A 17,023-nucleotide genomic window follows, 5' to 3' on the forward strand; every position below is an offset into this window, starting at 1 on the left:
TGTAGTTTTTCCGGGTGATCCAAGTGTAGGGTTTCCTGTTGTCCTCCCTGTGGTTTTTCCGGGTGCTCGATCTGTAGTCTCTCCGTTTGGTCCAACTGTAGATTGCTTTGTGTCGGGGGCTGTTGACCTTCATCGTCCGACGATTCACTTATTCCAAAATAATGTCTCGCTTACTTGTCTGTGCTGCATGTCAACACTTCAGCCGGGGGAGACACACATGCTGCTTCGTCGTAGGCACTGATGTCTTCATCGGCACCTGCAATGTCGTCGCCAGCATCCAACACGTAATCAGGGTCACGGCAGTCATCCGGACTTTCCAGGGACTCATCCCCAATGCCATCCAACTGATCTGGTTGTTTCGTACGAGGTGACGCCTGCGTCTTGCTTTGCTTGCACGCGCGAGTTATGGGAAGCGGGGGAGCTCCAGCTGCTCCAGCAGTATAGCGAGCTGCGTACTGCTCTCGTTTCTTCGTAACAAAAGCGCGCACCTGCGCTCGAGACATAGAGGTGTGTACTAGCTCGAATGAAGCAAGCTGCGTAGCTTCCTCTAGCGCTCGACACCGCTTGGTCTCCGATTTCCTTCTTTGCTCAACCTTCTCTCTTTGGGCTCGTAGCTGAAGCAAGTGCGCTCGCCCCTCCAACAGCGTGTCGCTTCCCCCTTCACTCTCGTCGCTCTAGATTCGAGATCAGTTACAGCATGTAATCGTCAGCGCCACTACAAGAGGCCACAGAAGCAGATACAACTTACCATTAGCCTTCCTCTCCCTTGTTTGCTCGCTTTGCTGGCCAGTTTGGTGAATGGCTGGAGGATCTCTAAAATTCTGAAAGCTGCTTTCCCATCTCAAAGTTATTCTAAGCGCATGTCTCAGGATAGAAATGCAGATCGCACACTGGTGATACCGGAAATTACACCTTTTGCTACCGCTTTGCGGTAGCAGTAGAACTTCTCGAAGAATTTCGGCGTGGCGTGGCTGTCTGGTTAGTACAGTAGGCCTATCCAACTCACTTTACGTCGCAAAAAGATTTGGAAGAAAATTTCAGCACGATCATTTTTTGATTGCGTGGGCATTTTATTGATGCTCTGCAGTTTTACAATCATGTCAGGAACCACCCACACGAAAAATTTCACCACCACCGAATTGGAAATGCAACATGAAGTTCATAAGAGTGTCGTTGGTTCAATACTACGTAGTATTACTCAAGCTATGCTACCCTCCCTATCTCTACATTTCTTTTTGGTTAACTTTTTTTTTCCTTTACCAACTCGTTGTTGGCATCGACGAGAAGATGTTGTTGCTGATTACCAGTGACGAAATGGGTGGCAACACTGCGCGTGACTCTCGACGTAGCGGAGGCAACTGAATGGCGGTTGTAGGAACGTTATTGCTGATTGCAATCGCTCCAGGCATATAGTAGCTCGACGGGTAAACTGGACTGCGTTGGTCGAGCGTAGGAGGACAAACTTGGTGGTAATTCTGCGTGTAGTTCGGCTCAACATGCGGTGCCGGAAGCCACATGGGTGGTGTCTGTGCCGGCGTAGCTATCATGGATGCACCGTAGTACGGTGACTCCGCCAGCACCGGACCGGTAGGCGACGACGCACGAGTCATCAGTGCCGGTGCCACCTCGTGCACGGGTGAAGTCTTTGTCTGTTTCCTCGTATTCTCGACGCGTTGCTCTTCTTCATTCGCCAGAAGCGGGTTGTTTACCGTCGGGTCTTCCAGTAGCGCAGCGAGTTTCTTCTTCTGCTTGAGCAATTGCTCGGCGTACGACTCGCGTCGATCGCCGTCGAAGTATCCGATAGCGTGCTCCATTGAGGCAATACTCTTGCGAAGGCCCGTGATCTGACGGTGTGGCCAACGCGCGATACCATGTCGGCGACAAATTTTCTTAAGTAACGTCACGCAGATGCCGAAGTGTGCCGCGACCTTGGCCAACGGCTCTTCAAAGTGCGGGCGCAGCATATCCAGTGTTATGCTGCTTGAAGCTGTCACGTTAGGACGGGAACCCGACTTGGAGGACGAGGTCGTCGACCCGACGGACGACGTCGACATTGGCGAACCGGGCGATGAGACGGGCTCCGACACCTTGCGACGCTTGACCGGCGTGCCGGCGGTGCCGACCAACTGGCGCTTGTGCACCAACGGCGGTAATGAGACGGACCTGGAGGTTGCCGCCGCCAACTCGGCCAACGGGTCGACGGCGATGTTGCCTGCAAACGCGAAGGCTTCCATTGTTGCAATAGCGTCACTTGTTGTCTGGTGGGTAAATTGAGAGGTGAGATATGTTCTTGGCGTCCAACTTGTCAGATGGCTGCGCGCCGTTCACGGATGGATGACTGGCGACGCTGGATTTGAAAGCTGTTTCCGATCGGTCGGTGCTGCGTCTGTCCAGGAGCCAGGAGCAAGAAGCAGGAGAGAACAAGGGGATGGAACTCTCCGTTTTCTGTCGTCGTCCAGGTGTCCGTCGGACGGCGGCGCGTACGGTAATGCTGACAGTGAGCAACGGATGTACGGATGTACAGTACCAATCTTCGACGAGAATCGCCTCAAAGAGCTCACGAGCAGGATCGGATCGTGCTTTGGTGGCTTGCTTCCTCACCCCGCCGTTTCGAGAATATGCGATCGAGACAACCCAACTTGGGTTGGGTCCCTTGTTTGCGATTGATCGATCCGCCGAGATCGGCTTGTGAACAAGAAGGCGGAAAGAAAAATGAGTTCGATATTTGAGGAGGCCTCTTGTGGATACCGAACTGAAGCAGCAGACAGCAGCGGAGACTGGACTTGCGTACCACTTGAGACCACGACGCGGTCCGTTCTCCACCTGTGTCACCTGCCAACGGATGAGTGCGCAAAGTGGGTGGATTCGACACGCAACGCTGCAAGTTGCTGCTGGACAAACAGAGACTTTTGCTTGGCGCGCTGTCAATCTGTGACGCGGCTTCTGCGTGCAGATATTCGCGATGGCATTCCGATGCAGTGCGCGGCAGCCGTCATGTCGCGCCTGTACTGCAGTGCTCTGTCCAGGAGCTGCAACCCAACCCGGTTTTTGCCCGGTTCGGCGTTGCCGGGTGGATCAAGACTCTTGACTCTTGAAGAGGATCCGTTGCAGACAGGCATGAGTCGCGGCACACGCTACGCACCTGGCGCCACCCCGCGCTTGCAAGTATTTCGCTACAAATAGAATACGAGGAGGACGAGCTCTACATTACGTTCCTGTTGGTCGCCAAGTTAGCGCCGAAAGGAGCAATCCGAATGAATCAACTCTACCGATACTACAGAACATGTACGAAGACTCGAACGCGATCAGCTTAATCCTGTCACGACCATGACCGATGCAACCCAATTCCATTTTTTCTGCGTTCTTCAAGAAAGAACCGACAGGTGATCTGCCGCCCCACGGTGTCGTCTGGTTCCCGCTCGCCGCGAAGACATGGAGGTCTATGAAATGTGAACTGAAGTCGATTCGAGCCCGAAGAGCTGCTGTCTGAAAGATGCGACCTTGCGTCAAAGACAGAACGAAGAGTTGCATGCGGCAACATCATTCGTGGCGATTACCAATGGTAATTTACCAATGCAACGTCGGAGAAGACCTCAAGTCACGCGTGATTGTCGAAGCCGTGAGGGCCTTCTCTGAGTCTCCTTCGTCACCAAAGGCGGACGTGGCTAATGTCCAGGTGCAGTATTTACAAAGCAGAAGTATTAACATGTACTTCAGTCCTTATTAAAAAATACTAGCGTAGATGCTCCGCAGCCACTGCATCGATGCGTCTTTGAAGTTTCACTTTGAAACAGCGCATGATGTGCAAACTGTATGCCGCCGCAAGACAAGACAAGGTTTCCGCCTAGGAATCCTTGGCGAGGAAAGCCGGATGGGGTGAGCCCAGCGCTATTAATCAGTAATATGTGAAACGGTGGTTACTGAACAACCGCCGGCAACACCAGCACAGACAGCCAGAATGCTGAGCTACAGTCTACGATCAGGGTACAACAGCAAGTGTCAGGTCATGTCTGCCAAATGGTCTGGATGCCATTACACTCATTGTCCACACGCATTACGCGGCAAGTACAGTACCCGTATTATAGTAAAGATTTTCTACATGTACGAAGTACTAGTAAGAAGTACTTCGTACTTTGTTAACTGAGCGAGTGGTGAGTCCGGTGTGCCGATAAACAGCTTCGAATTTTGATCAGCGCATATCATAGTAAGTGAACTGCTCATCCATTGTTTACCGGCTTACTTGTTAACTTCAATCACGTCATAAGTAGATCCTTGAGGGTAGTGAGTCAGGTTGCCAGAATATCGTCCTCCTCGTCAAGCAGGGCTTTATCGTCTGATGCCAACATCTGGCTCACGGTCTTCTATTCCAACTTAAGCAATACTCAAACACGAAAACATCTACACCCTCCCCCCCCCCCTTTACTAAAGCGCCTTACGCTGATAAATATGAGCCTCGATTTTCTGTTCCCTCGTGATGCGTCATACTGGATAACTCATACTGCATTGCCATTTGTAGGAGGGAAATATTGCCATTGCTGCTGCTGATCCACTTCGTATTGTTGAACTGTATTTGGATTCTGCGTCGACGCAGCGCGGCTCGGACTGGAGTAGCTCTGGTGCTGTAGAATGGACGCGATCGACGGTAGCGCACGGTGGTGTGTAGCGATGGTAGGAAACGATGGTCCTGGAGGACGCCACGTATTTACACTCATTCCTGGCGCTGGTAAATGCTGCGATGCAGCCTGCACTTCCTGGGTGGGATACACGATTTGTCCACCAATGTAAAGGGGCACTGCAATACTTGGTCTTGCCGTCCACGACGGGACCGCTTGCGCTTCCTTTTCATCGTCCTCATGGCTAATTTCTGCTGCGTGTGCTTCTGATTGGTTCTGTTGCTGCGTCGAAGTTGAAGCGCGTAACATTCGCAAGAACTCTTCCGTTGGTTCGTTTCCCGTTCGAAGATACGCTTGTAGTTCATGCTCGAGCTTTTCCAATTGGTCGGCGTACGCACGCCTCTGTTCTCCATCGAAGTAGTTGACTTGCTTGGCCATTGATGCAATGCTCTTCCGGAGCCCGCAGATCTTGCGATAGGGCCAATTGCTGATGCCGTTCCGCCGGCAGATTTTCTTCAACAAGGTCGTGCACACGCCGAAGCTGTCGGCCGCCTGTTGTAGTGGCCGCTCAAAATGTGGCTGCAGCATGCCAAAGCTGACGTTCCGTGTCGCGTTCGAGATCGGACGAGCGGGTGGCGTCGCCGTCTTTGCAGTTGATCCTCGCGCCGTTCTGGACGCCCGCTCCCTGGGACCACCCGGCATCGAAGGCGACCATCTCGTCGTCGTTGTAGTCCGTCGTGTAGACACCCGCAGCGGCAGGTTTGAAGTGTGCGGCTGGTTTTCTTGTGTGTCTTGCTGTTGAGGCGTCTCTACTTCACTGACGGTGTGCACCGTTGGCGAAACGACCGCCTGCTTTGGAAGATCTGGACGGCGAATCTCGCTCCCTCCTGGTGTTGAGCCTTGACGCGTAGACTGCATCGTCTTGGACTCCTCACGATGGATCATCTCACCCGAGGCTCGGCGCTTGCCCGTGTATCGTCCCGGGCTAGGCCCGGTAGAGCTTGTTTCGGCTGGAGACCGCGTCGTGGTAGCTGGACTCGGTCCAATTTGAGCCTCAATAGTGTCCAGCAAGATAGGTGCAAGTGAAGCGTTGTGCTCCTCTGACGGGGTTAACTCAGCGCGACAAGGTCCAGCAGAAGATCCACGGGCTGGAGCGTCTTCTAAAGCTATTGAAATGACCGAGTCGCTGGATCTCCGACGTCGACGAGGACGCGTTTCTTCTTTCGGACCGTCCGACGGCTCCATTCTTCTAGTGTACCTGTACCCGGGACGGATGATATCTTTATTCTCACTGAAATGGTGTTGCTTGATCACAGTAGGCATGCACAAGTTGTTGTTCCGGTCGGCTATGCTGTTGGAATGTGGATTGTCGAAGAGGTTTGCAATGCTGAGTTCCGTGCCGTAGAAACGCTCCCAGGTGTCGGCGAATTGAGATGGAATGGCGGTCTTCGCGTCCGATTTGGCTTCCGTGATAGAAACACAGGTGATAATGGAGCGGAGCTGCTCGCAAACGTGAGGCAGGAGCTTATATCAATCTGGAATAAATGTCGAAATGGGGGCTCTCAGGAGAAGACGGCAATGAAATGTACTGCGCTCCTCTCACAAGTGGGAGTCGCTCGTTGATGTACCGCGTCCGCTTGTAAGTCCTGCTCCCGATGCGTGCTCGTGTGCGTTTTCCCGGCCAAGTCCCACCCCGTTGGCTCTTGTCAAACTGTGCGAAGCAGAGCTCAAGTGAAGATGGTCGCTTGAATCCCAGCGTCGAGCGATCGCGAAACTCTCTATATCTATCTCTCGTTGGCCGTCCACCGTAGGCTGCTCTGCTCGAAAGAGGGAGTGCAAATTGCTGTGGAGACCACCAGAGAGGTGTATTACGTTCGTCTTCAGCACGAGTTTTCGGTCGCACAGCTCGCAACTGCAAATGAGGAAGGAAGGGGCGACGTCCACATCCTGAAGGTCCGACCACCCTTCATCATGATGCCTTCCCCAAGGCTCTTCTTTGTTGATGTCGGAGGATCGGGTCTCGCCACGTTGATGGTGAAGGATGCAAACAATTGATTCTCGCTCGAGTATCGAGGCGCTTACTTTTAGAAAGATCTCGGTTGAGACACAACTCCTATTAACGCGAACTGCAGTGTACTGCTAAGCTTTTCAACATGATACGAAAACGTACTTCGCAATGCTGCAATTTACACGTTTAAAATGCAGCGACGGATGATGTATTAGAGTGCTTTGTGTTAAGAGGGGGGTCTACGAAAAATGGCAGAATGAATCGTATTTACGATGCTGACAGCAGAAACTGGGCAAGCGATTGCACACTCGACAAGGATGGCAGGTCAAATTGGCATAACAGGCCAGCGTTCGTGCCCATAAGGTCTTCATGTTGCAAGTGCACCCCGTGCATTTCTCCAAAGAATCTGCAATGCAGCAAGGAAACAGCAAATATTCACGAAAGTGCTTGATAAGGCGATGAAGACGATGGATTGGCATCTACTCGTCGCGTCTCTACGGCTTCAAAGGCATGCAAATTTGGTTGTTCTCTGCGGAGGTTGTTTCGCTGCACCAACGGTTGGTGTGTGGTGTGTAGTAATACACAGTGTACGTTGAAGTGCGATACGAGAGTCCGATCGTAGAGATAGTCGTGAAGCATAAAGAGGGACACAAGACGCATCCCGGATCGACGTGGCGCGGATGATTCTTCCTCTTCGAGAGACATTTAAGTGAGTAATGTGTAAGCGAACGGCCAAACAGCAACTTGTCCACCTTGCAAGTTGCAGCTTGGTTAGCAGAAGCGATTATTGGACCGGCGCACTCTGCGCACGCACACGACGCAAGAGAGCTCAGCATCAATCCTGAGGAAAATACATGTATGTACAGTAGAATAGTACGATCCTCTGTAGAATAGTACGATCCTCTCAAAAAATCCTGAGGAGGGCGTTAGCAACGATGCAGCGGTGCAAATCAACTATAGACAATGGTCTATTGTCCCCCAATTTAGAGCTTTGGAACCCAAAGCTGGCGCATCTTGCTTGGTGTCAACTTTGCTCTTCTACAGTGGTCAAGTACACGAGTGGCACGCTGATGAGGCGAAGAAGCCACTGCACTGCTTGGTTACGAGCACTTCGTTGGCGAGACAAAAGGGCACAGTTGGCTCGTTACTTACGCGCCGAAAAAAAGTTGATGAAAAGGTTTTGCGTTTGGTTGTGAAGGTTCATGAGCCCACCTGCCGACGACGATTAGGTACTCACCTGAATCGCGTCTCACGTTGCAGATTCAGGTCAAATTTATTGAAGGAGACAACGCAGCGATGAACAATTTAATCATCCTGCTGCTGATGTGGATCTCAACAAACGTTTTTCTTCTTTCGTGGAAACAGTCTGCAGCTGAGTTGGTGGCGAGGGGACTTGAATACGAACGAAATTAGTGGAGGGGGACGCTAGGTACATGCAGTAAGGCGTTTCGTTCGTATCACTCAACGTGCGATACTATGAAGTGTCCTCTGTATTCAGCGCTGGGTGTGGAAACCTTCAGGGCCTCGTGGCTTTGCTTTGGTCGGCCCGGCCGACTAGCATAGCTCGGGCCGACCTGGCATCAATTTGAGCTCCATGTTCCGTTTACAGATCCGAGTTTCTCACTCGAGGGCAAATTGAAGACAAATTTACCGGTACATGTATTCGGCCACGAGCTATCAATGCTACGCAGTGTGGAAAGGTTAACTCCCGTCATCAATGCCATTTCCGATAATCTTACTATTTTTTTTGTCCTTCCTCGGTCGGGCACTACGAAGTTGACACCAGAGAGAGTGGAGAACTTCAACATAGATAACTTCAGCTTGAGGGGGCACCCACGCGGCACCACTCGATGCCGAAGAACGCGGACACGTCGAAGTCGGGGTCCTCTACGTTCACGTCGTCCAGTCTCCCCATAACTCGCCGATATTTTAGCACTTTCCGCGCTAACTGCGCATTGGCGGACTTGGCTTCGGGGTCCTTTTGGGCGACATTGAGTAGTCGCTGCACATTTCCACATACTCGAGCCTTGGTGTCTTCATCTTCGTAAATGAGCCGAAGACGCGTCGGCGAGGTAACAGTAGAAGCGGCTCTTGTAGTGCGCGGACGTTGCGGACAGTCGAAGCTGTCGTCCGAAACGCGGTTGGCAGTGACGCCATTCCAGGACATCCGACGGCGTCGGAAGTCCTCCTTCGCGCATGACACGCTGAGGTTGCGGTGAGCCTGGCTGGAAGGGTTACAACCGCTCGTCATGCGGTAGGTGACCGGGTGCACGGTTCCAGCCTCGACAGTAGCCGGGTTCTGTTGCATTGTTGCTTGGTGTACAGCTACGTCGACGTCGCGTGCTTGCGCGGAGGATGGCAAAAGACCGAATGGGCCCAGTTCGGCAATGCCACACTACGTATGGAGTTGCGCATCCGCCAAAAGGTGGAGTGTGAGGAGTGCCCCACTAAAGCGACGGATCACGCTGGGAAAACGGGGCAAAAGGACGTGCGTTACTCGTCGGAGAATTTCTTGCAACATGCTAGTCTTACGTGATGACCCACTGGTCCGCTCCCGCGCGCGACTCGCTAGAACTCAAAAACTTCAAGCGTTGCAAATGCATGGGAATGCCGTGGAAGAGATAGGAAGCCGTGACGGCCGCACTCAACGCGTTCTCCTCGCCGCTGGTTCCAAACCACTGCTTGTTGCGCGGCAACGTGGCTCGAAAGCGAGTCGAAGAGCAGAATTCAGAGCGCCATGAGACAGCGAGGACAACCGTTTCCTGTCTGCGAAGCGGCCACCGGTTACCCGGACTGAGTTGCTTTTGAGTCATGGTAGTGGTATCAACAATTGCTGACACTGAAAGCAAAACGTAAGAACTCAGTCGTTAGACGAGCTGCGCTGAGCAGTGCGTGAAGTTTGAGCGTCTAAAGACTATCAAACGAAGCAGCAGCTTCCTGTCCAGCAACTAGCGCATGTCACGTAAAGAATCCCTACAAAAAGTCGCGGACAGCGACGCCAATTGCGTCCAGACAATTGCATTGCACATACCCTTCCGAACGTTTTCCGCTTCATTTGTCGCGACGCTTGACGCAAGATCTTCGAGATCCATTGAGGCTGCTTCCGTGCGATGTGGCGGTGTGAGCTTCTCGTACTCCTCTCGTTTCATACGATCTCAGGGCTCCTCCCAGTTGAAGCCTGCCCGACGGAGTGTCACTGCATCGGTCAAGCGCGCGTATCCGTCTACTGTGATTTTCGAGGGCTTAAGGTGGATGCCAGTCGCGTGATCGTCCTCGATCCTGAATGCTGACACAAAAAACTGTAAACTTTGGTTGCAGGAAGTTCCGATCAACATCCCCGTAACCACGACGTACTTGTACGATGTTAACCCAGCGTTGCAGTAGCTCTGGACTTATCACTGCTATCTGTTTGGCAGGGATCTCTCTGGGAACAAGTTCACCAAAGTGTTGCCGGAAATGTTTCTCGGCTACGTGACGGACAGTGAAGGCGTGTTCACCGCACATAGAGCCCCTTTAACGCAACTCAAAGTGATGTGAGAGTGCTCGTACGTCTACTCTTGTTACGCTGACTCACTAAAGGCATCCGCTTGGCAGACATCTGGACTTGAACCCCGTTCGTGTTGTCAACGAACACGCGTTTGATACGACTCCGTCACTGGAACTCATGTAAATTTTTGTTGCACTTGTGTCTTACCTGAACTTACCGCTATTGCGTGCGGAACTTACCGCTGTTGTGTACTGCAGCTACTTGCCGTTTGACGTCAAGATCCAACGGCAAGCGTTTGCTGAGATGAAGACGGACAAGTTGACATTTGACGGCTACGAGCGTGTTGAGCACCATCCACTGGAAGATCCCCACTTTGTTGCATTCTCTCGATCCTCAAAGTGACAAAACACTGTAGCTTCGTCGCTTGATATTCATCGTTCATACTCTCTTTACTACTGTAATTAAGTACTTTTCCCCCAAAATAAAAATATTGCCGTCGCCTTTTATACCAAACTACTGCTACGTCCTCCTCGTGGCGAAGAAAATCTTGATATACACCGCCTGTACCTCCGTCCACCATTTTGTCACTCACGTTTTTCGTCACGTCTTCAAACTGTCTTCCTTCCGTCAGTGTGGCGTTACCCCAAAAACTTTTGCCAATTTTTTTGCTTAAATCCACTCACTTTTGGGCATATTTGCACTTCCTTTTTTGACGCCAAGAAGCAGAGGCTTCGGAGAGGCCTCTTTCTCCGGTTGACGTTTCGGATGCAGCGCGTAGTCCAAAGCGCTGATAGCTTCAGCGTACAGTTGTGTGGCCTGACTCATGCGTCGGTTCGCCTCTTCCGAGTACTCGACTCTCTGAGTTTCGTGGGCCAAAATTTCGTCCTCCCGTTCCTGTTGCTCCTCGGCGGCACTACGACGTCGCGAGCAGGTGCTGGACCTCCTGGACGACGCCGGGTTGCTGCTTAGACTCCCGCGTAGAGCGTCCTCCGGGTCGTCGACCACGTGGAGCCCTTCCTCCTCATCAGATGATGATTTGTCGTCAAGATCTTCTTCATCTACCTCGACTATCTCCCCATCCATACGCTTCTGGGCGCGCTGCAGCGCCTCGGCGGATTGCCGCTTCATTTCCTGCAGTTGCTGTCGCAGGAAACTCTTCTGGCGCACAGGCTTGTTGCGACTGAGTTCCTCGCGCCGCGCGGCGTTCGCCTGTTGCTGGTTTGTCACGGCGCTGAGCGTACCGACCGGCCGACGCCGCTGGTTCTGTGCCGTCTCCTCGTCGTGGTCGCGCAGCAGCTTGTTCTTGCTGGCGAATTTGCTCACGAACCACGAGCCGAGCTTGCTGTTCGCCTGTAGCTTTTGGCGCCCCACGCGCTTATGCCACGAGCTGGGGGCGCTGGTCGGCGCGGAACTACTGCTCATCGTTTGCCTTCAACCTGCAGCCGCAATGGCACTTTTTGCCCTAATCGACCTGTTGCCACTGAGGAGCGATTTCTTCTGAGCGAAAGTGCAAGCCGTTTTTGTGTAGCCGGAACACTAGGGCATGCACTACCTCTTATCATCTTGTTTAGAACCAGTTTTAAAGGTATATAATGTTTAGAGGTATCAAATCAAAAGATCTATCGTTTTCTTTTCAGATTCGTTCAATGTGATTGCACAGGTGTCAAGCTGACTTTTGGACACGGTGCGAATGTGGTCGGAAAAGATACAATTTGTGGCGTATTCAATGACGGTTATGGCGAGACGCCAAAGAAAATCCAAAAATCGTCAGGTCAATACTCAATTTTTGGCGGAAATGCGAGAGTTTTGCTGTCAATTCTTGCTGCTGTGGTGATCCGCCACGGAGTAGCGAGAAGCCGGCGACGACGGACCATGAGCAGTCTCGGCTTGCTCGCACTTTGATGAAGGGAGCATTCGAGGCAGGGAAGACCCCCAACTTAAGGGATGCGCGGAACATGCGCGCAAGAATCCACAGGGACGGATGTCACGAGGATGAACACTGTAAATAAGGCGAGTTAAAGGAAGAGGTGTATCCTCGACGTCGTGTTGTGGCACGAGTCCGAACCGATCGCGCAGCCGCAGACTCCGCACATTGGAGTCCAACTTGGACATGTTCACGCCACACTTCAATTTTCCAGTTTGCAATGGCAACCTCAACACACTTTTGTCAGTGTCAATGCAACCATGGTGCAAATGCCAAGGCAACAAGTTTCAAGAGTTGAAGCTGTGTGGCGGCTCGCTCAGGAGCCTCCTCCAGAGGAGGAGACCGACCGATCTTGATGAGAAAAAGTGAAGGTTCAGGTTGTCGCACGTACAGTAGTCTCGTCGTGAAATGGCTACATTTAGCGTTTGCTACGCCTATGTCATCCTCGTTGGCGAATGCCGACAACACTCAGCGACCATCGTTTCTATAATATCTATTACGTAAGTAGAATGCTGTTATACCTGGTTGCTTTGGTACAGTATCAATGAAATTGCTCGCCGTCCTCGTATCGAATACCTTGGAGCTTTGCCGCCGAGTTTGGGTTCACGGGCGAGATGCAGCAATTGATATGGGTTCACTAGAGATCTGCTGCTCCATCCTGTCGAACGCGGCGAATTTCGAGCAGTCCAAAGTCACGCCCCCAGTATTCCTGCGGGAGCTTGAAATCCGGGATCTTGTAGTACTCGAAGCCATCTCGTTCGAGTTGCTGGAAAAACGTGTGGCGTGTGTCAGCCCGGTTCAAGCCCAAGAGGATCAACGTCCGCGACGTCGCCAAGCGGTTCATTGTATGCAGTAAAGGGTCGTATAGCTCTCGCAAATATGCCACGTCAGTGCCCAGGATGACGTCCACCGCTTCAAGGTTCCCGTCCGAGCCGTCGCTGGTCGCGGCGATAGACTCCAGCAGACCTGTCTCCTGCTCCGAGCAACCCCAGCTCAGCTCCGAGACGTGCACCTGCACGCCAGCACGCACAGCTCCAGCATTGCGCTCTACATTGCGATGCAAGCCCTGGATATGTGTCGATAGATCCGTAAGGTACACGTGCGCCGGCTTAAAACAGGCGGCGATCATGAGTCCAACGTAACCTGTACCACTACCTAACTCCACTACGCGGGCGCCATCGAAGATCGAGCGAAAATACTCGCGTTGTAGCTCTAAGTGCGCAGCAAGGAGCTCACCACTGGTCCAGATGGAGCCACCGATACCCGGGGCCCAGTCGCACTCGAACTCCAGCAAGCTTTCACTCTCAACGTCATCATCGACTCGCACACACAACGGGACAATCGTTGTTGCATGCTCTTTGGCCTGGTCCTCATTGTCTGTGCTGTTAGAGGAAGCACGGGGGCTCACCTGGTCCTGTTGCCGCGTAGCGCTGGTGTCATTGCGCGGAGCAGCTCCCATTTGCTATGATCGGTTTTGCCACGTCAGATGTAGCCATGTTTTCAATGGTCTCCGACCGTTATGAGCTTTTATTAAGACGGATACAGTAGTCGTAATTGTAGCCATGTCTAAAAATGGCTACAGTGCTAATAGGAGCACTAGCATTTTGCAACAAAATGGATGGAAACACACTGGTCTTTGAGGATGACGCGGACTCTAACAATGAGATCCCACCCGCTCCTGCCACGGACATAAGTGAGCGGAACCAGACGTCGAAGTTCCGATCTCCAGCTTCGTCGAAACAGGTTAGCGAGCTGGAGCAATTGGAAGAGACGCACTTTATCGAGAATCAGAAGGAGCTCGTTGCCTTGCAGAGATTGGACGACAAGTGCGCACAGCTACAGCAAGAAGGAAGATACACAGAGGCACTGGAGTGCATGGAGAAAGGTCTTGTACTAAGACAGCACTTCTTTGGTGCAGACAGCGACGAAGTATGGACGTCTTGCAGGACAGTGGGCGAAATGTGCAACCTTTTAGCTATGACCTACTTGCAGCAAGAAGAGTTTCGAGTAGTGCTTGAGTTGCTCAAGAAGGCAGAGATATTAACGGAGCGACATCCTGCCGGCCGAGCCGTAACACTCAATAACTTAGCGTGTTACTATCGTCGACAAGGGAACCTTCACAAGGCACTCACTAACTTAACCGAAGCACTCAAAATCGAGTCTCGTCTGGATAATTTGCCGAATAAAGCGGACACACATCTCAACATGTGTGCGGTACTCTCTCAGCTTGGTAAGCACCAAAGCGCACTAGGTCACGCTCAATCGGCGTTGATTAATTTGCATGAGGAGCTGCAACTTGGTCGCGTAGATGGAGGATCAAGCCCAACACGCAAGGGCTTTGGTGGAAAGAGAGGCGACAAGACTGACCCGACGATTAAACTGGATCGCGTGGCAGTCCTGGGTATTGCGTACCATAATGTGGGAGTCGAACAAGAGTTCTTGAAGTGCTGGGATCTGAGTCTACAGTCGTATAAGAAAGGCAAGGAGATTACATCAACATATCTTGGAGAGTCGCACGGCATCGTCATCACATTGCAAAACTCGTTGTTGAGTGCAAAGCGCAACATGGCCAGTAAGATTCGGACAGCAGGGACCCGTGGAGACGGCGTCTCGTTGCCTAGTATACACAGCTCTCGGGGTACAAAGTCTGCTATTAAATCTTTGGTAAGCCAGAAAGCAAGGGCGAAAAAGGTGATCCGAGCGACTCCGACTAAACTGCCACTAGCGTATAGCAACAACGGCAGCAGTACCACTCGCTTGTAGTTTTTTCTTCTAATTCGTACACGACGAATTTGAATGCTAACCTTTAAGCTAAAATATTGCCGAAACCATTTTTTTTATCTACTTTGTTTAAAATATTTACTTGTGGCATGCGACCGGTGAATGAGGGGTTAATACCAATGCCATTACCGTACAGCCGCACAAAAGCGCCGTTCCTTTCCCGCGATTATTGTCGCCACAAAAGCCTGTACCATGATGGACTCGCTGAACAATAGCATACCAATGCACTCTATGAATGGTAGAACAGCATGAGATTACCGGAGTTCCATCTACATGTTACTGTTTACATCAAAGTTGATAACGGGATATACGTACGTAGAAATGCGGTGGGTATTCATTTACAATGTTATATACTACGTACTATTAAAGTTGCCTTGGGCTGTGTTCTAACAATTTGAAGTTTAAACGATTCAGCAGAAATATAGACTTGTAGTAATTCCAGACCACCTGCAGCTCGATGTGATACTGAAACTATCGCGACACACCGTTCTCATTGAAAAAAGCAACAACACATCGGGAGGGCCAAAATGCTACCATGTATTACGAGAAAACAAGCGCCGGTCGGGTGAACAGTGCCGTACATACCGAGCTGCTAGTCATACAACATTTCTCACTGCTGTAATGAAGTGATTCTGATCCAGTTTTTACGTAGCAGCAGTCTTGATCTTGGACTCGTAAAAGCTCTTGTAGGCGCGGTACTTGTTCAGAGCAGGGTTGTTTGTAACAGACGATTGTTTCAACCCTGGTTTCAGCCTCAGCGCCTTGAAAAATTCGTCAGGAGTGACCTTGTTTTCAAACAAAGCCGTATCAGAAATTCCCTTTTTGATCATTCGCTGCACCTTCGTGTTTCTCCATTTCTGAGCCGCTATCTGAAACGGCTTCGAGCTGCCGACATGAGTTTTTAAGCTTTGTGTCCACGTCTTCATCTTCGTTGCAATGTCCGCCATTCCTCGTTCTTCCTCGGCAGCATTCGTGCCGTCGTTGGCCCGCAGTAAGCGTTTGTCGGCGACGTTCCACCGGGTGGGTTGGTCCAGCTCCGACTGCGACACCATGAGCTGGGCATGTTCGGTGGCCGAGCGCGCGTTACTGCCGCCGAAAACGAAGGCGAGAGCGAAGAGAAGGAAAAAGAAGTTCCGCATTGATTTCGCAGAGGAGCCAAGCTTTAGAGGGTTTGCCTGTTATTTACAAAGCCAGTTTGAGAATGAGATGAAAAGTGGTGCTCTCTTCGATGACGGCGGACCATACTGTAATAATGTATAAAATAATTTAAAGCCTCGGCTTGACAATGCAGTGGCTTTGGGAGGATAAATGTTTACGTTCATTACGAATCGACTAACATATGTATATGTAAAGGCCCTATGCCCTACTATAGGGCATACTGAACTCCGAAGATTGGTGTAGTAAAAACAATACAGTGTTTAGTACTGCAGCTGTATGTTTTACTAAATACATAAAACTTCGAAGTAACATATATTTAGTGTGTTTACGTAAGAATTATACTCGCTCTTTCGATGATGAATTTGCCTAATTTGGATAATTTTTTTGTGTGTGACTCCTGTATTTGCCTGTTTATTCTGATCGATCTGACTACATACATGAATTAATAAAATGATGTCCCGGATTCCACCAGCAGGGTTTAGGGAGATGATAGTTGCGGAACCCCCAAACTTATCACAGATCACCCTCATTGAACAGTGTTATTCACAGATCGCCCTTATTGGACTTCATATGGTTTTTGCGATTGGACAGTACCAAGTGCAGAACCAGCCCATTACAACATGTTTTATTAAAAAACTGTATTACTATTATAATAGGTACATGTAATAAGAGAGCAGTGTTCACAAAAGGATATCAAAACCTTTTACTACTGACCATGGCTTCATTCATTATCGAGCCCCCCCCCCCCGCATCATCTACACAGGTGCATGGCGAACAGCAAGAATACACTGCTTCTGCTCCTGAACGCACGCACGACTTCACCTGTGTAGATGATGCGGGGGGGGGGGCCCCATAATTAAAAAAAAGCCTGGGCACTAAAAAAAAGGTTTTTCTTCTGTTTGAGAGCGCCTCCTCTCTTATTGATTGCCCGTATAAAAGAAAAAAGAGTGTTATTAAAAAAAAATGTGTAGGAGGGGGGGGGGTTTCCCCTGTTGAAATCCCCCCCCCCAAAACACACTTAAGAGGAGCATTGGGGAAAAAATTTTGGGGGC

The 17,023-nt window shown here is 51.0% G+C and overlaps 9 protein-coding genes across 9 annotated transcripts; 4 read left to right on the forward strand and 5 right to left on the reverse strand.

The window, feature by feature from the left end:
• Nucleotides 1–1,256: 1,256 nt before the first annotated feature.
• On the reverse strand, nucleotides 1,257–1,964 carry PITG_05742 (RWP-RK domain-containing protein, putative; the record flags this gene model as incomplete). Its single annotated transcript, XM_002997955.1, has 1 exon — nucleotides 1,257–1,964. One exon carries the CDS (start codon nucleotides 1,962–1,964, stop codon nucleotides 1,257–1,259), a length of 708 nt encoding a protein of 235 aa, XP_002998001.1.
• A 748-nt stretch (nucleotides 1,965–2,712) lies between these two features.
• Nucleotides 2,713–3,183, forward strand: PITG_05743 (uncharacterized protein; the record flags this gene model as incomplete). Its single annotated transcript, XM_002997956.1, has 1 exon — nucleotides 2,713–3,183. The coding sequence occupies one exon, from the start codon at nucleotides 2,713–2,715 to the stop codon at nucleotides 3,181–3,183; it is 471 nt and encodes a 156-aa protein (XP_002998002.1).
• Nucleotides 3,184–3,559: 376 nt separating this feature from the next.
• Nucleotides 3,560–3,880, forward strand: PITG_05744 (uncharacterized protein; the record flags this gene model as incomplete). The annotated part of the gene is made up of 2 exons (XM_002997957.1): nucleotides 3,560–3,676; nucleotides 3,743–3,880. The coding sequence occupies 2 exons, from the start codon at nucleotides 3,560–3,562 to the stop codon at nucleotides 3,878–3,880; spliced, it is 255 nt and encodes an 84-aa protein (XP_002998003.1).
• Nucleotides 3,881–4,493: 613 nt separating this feature from the next.
• PITG_05745 (RWP-RK domain-containing protein, putative) lies at nucleotides 4,494–5,201 on the reverse strand (the record flags this gene model as incomplete). The annotated part of the gene is made up of 2 exons (XM_002997958.1): nucleotides 4,494–4,684; nucleotides 4,802–5,201. 2 exons carry the CDS (start codon nucleotides 5,199–5,201, stop codon nucleotides 4,494–4,496), a joined length of 591 nt encoding a protein of 196 aa, XP_002998004.1.
• Nucleotides 5,202–8,362: 3,161 nt separating this feature from the next.
• PITG_05746 (uncharacterized protein) lies at nucleotides 8,363–8,979 on the reverse strand (the record flags this gene model as incomplete). The annotated part of the gene is made up of 1 exon (XM_002997959.1): nucleotides 8,363–8,979. The coding sequence occupies one exon, from the start codon at nucleotides 8,927–8,929 to the stop codon at nucleotides 8,438–8,440; it is 492 nt and encodes a 163-aa protein (XP_002998005.1).
• Nucleotides 8,980–9,731: 752 nt separating this feature from the next.
• On the forward strand, nucleotides 9,732–10,510 carry PITG_05747 (uncharacterized protein; the record flags this gene model as incomplete). The annotated part of the gene is made up of 5 exons (XM_002997960.1): nucleotides 9,732–9,869; nucleotides 9,940–9,977; nucleotides 10,038–10,154; nucleotides 10,216–10,287; nucleotides 10,366–10,510. 5 exons carry the CDS (start codon nucleotides 9,732–9,734, stop codon nucleotides 10,508–10,510), a joined length of 510 nt encoding a protein of 169 aa, XP_002998006.1.
• On the reverse strand, nucleotides 10,436–11,591 carry PITG_05748 (uncharacterized protein; the record flags this gene model as incomplete). The annotated part of the gene is made up of 1 exon (XM_002997961.1): nucleotides 10,436–11,591. The coding sequence occupies one exon, from the start codon at nucleotides 11,528–11,530 to the stop codon at nucleotides 10,778–10,780; it is 753 nt and encodes a 250-aa protein (XP_002998007.1).
• Nucleotides 11,592–13,907: 2,316 nt separating this feature from the next.
• PITG_05749 (uncharacterized protein) lies at nucleotides 13,908–14,795 on the forward strand (the record flags this gene model as incomplete). Its single annotated transcript, XM_002997962.1, has 1 exon — nucleotides 13,908–14,795. One exon carries the CDS (start codon nucleotides 13,908–13,910, stop codon nucleotides 14,793–14,795), a length of 888 nt encoding a protein of 295 aa, XP_002998008.1.
• Nucleotides 14,796–15,457: 662 nt separating this feature from the next.
• Nucleotides 15,458–15,952, reverse strand: PITG_05750 (secreted RxLR effector peptide protein, putative; the record flags this gene model as incomplete). The annotated part of the gene is made up of 1 exon (XM_002997963.1): nucleotides 15,458–15,952. One exon carries the CDS (start codon nucleotides 15,950–15,952, stop codon nucleotides 15,458–15,460), a length of 495 nt encoding a protein of 164 aa, XP_002998009.1.
• Between the last annotated feature and the right edge of the window lie 1,071 nt (nucleotides 15,953–17,023).

The sequence above is a fragment of the Phytophthora infestans genome, genomic scaffold (genome assembly GCF_000142945.1).
Source record: "Phytophthora infestans T30-4 supercont1.9 genomic scaffold, whole genome shotgun sequence".
Classification (NCBI taxonomy): domain Eukaryota; phylum Oomycota; class Peronosporomycetes; order Peronosporales; family Peronosporaceae; genus Phytophthora; species Phytophthora infestans.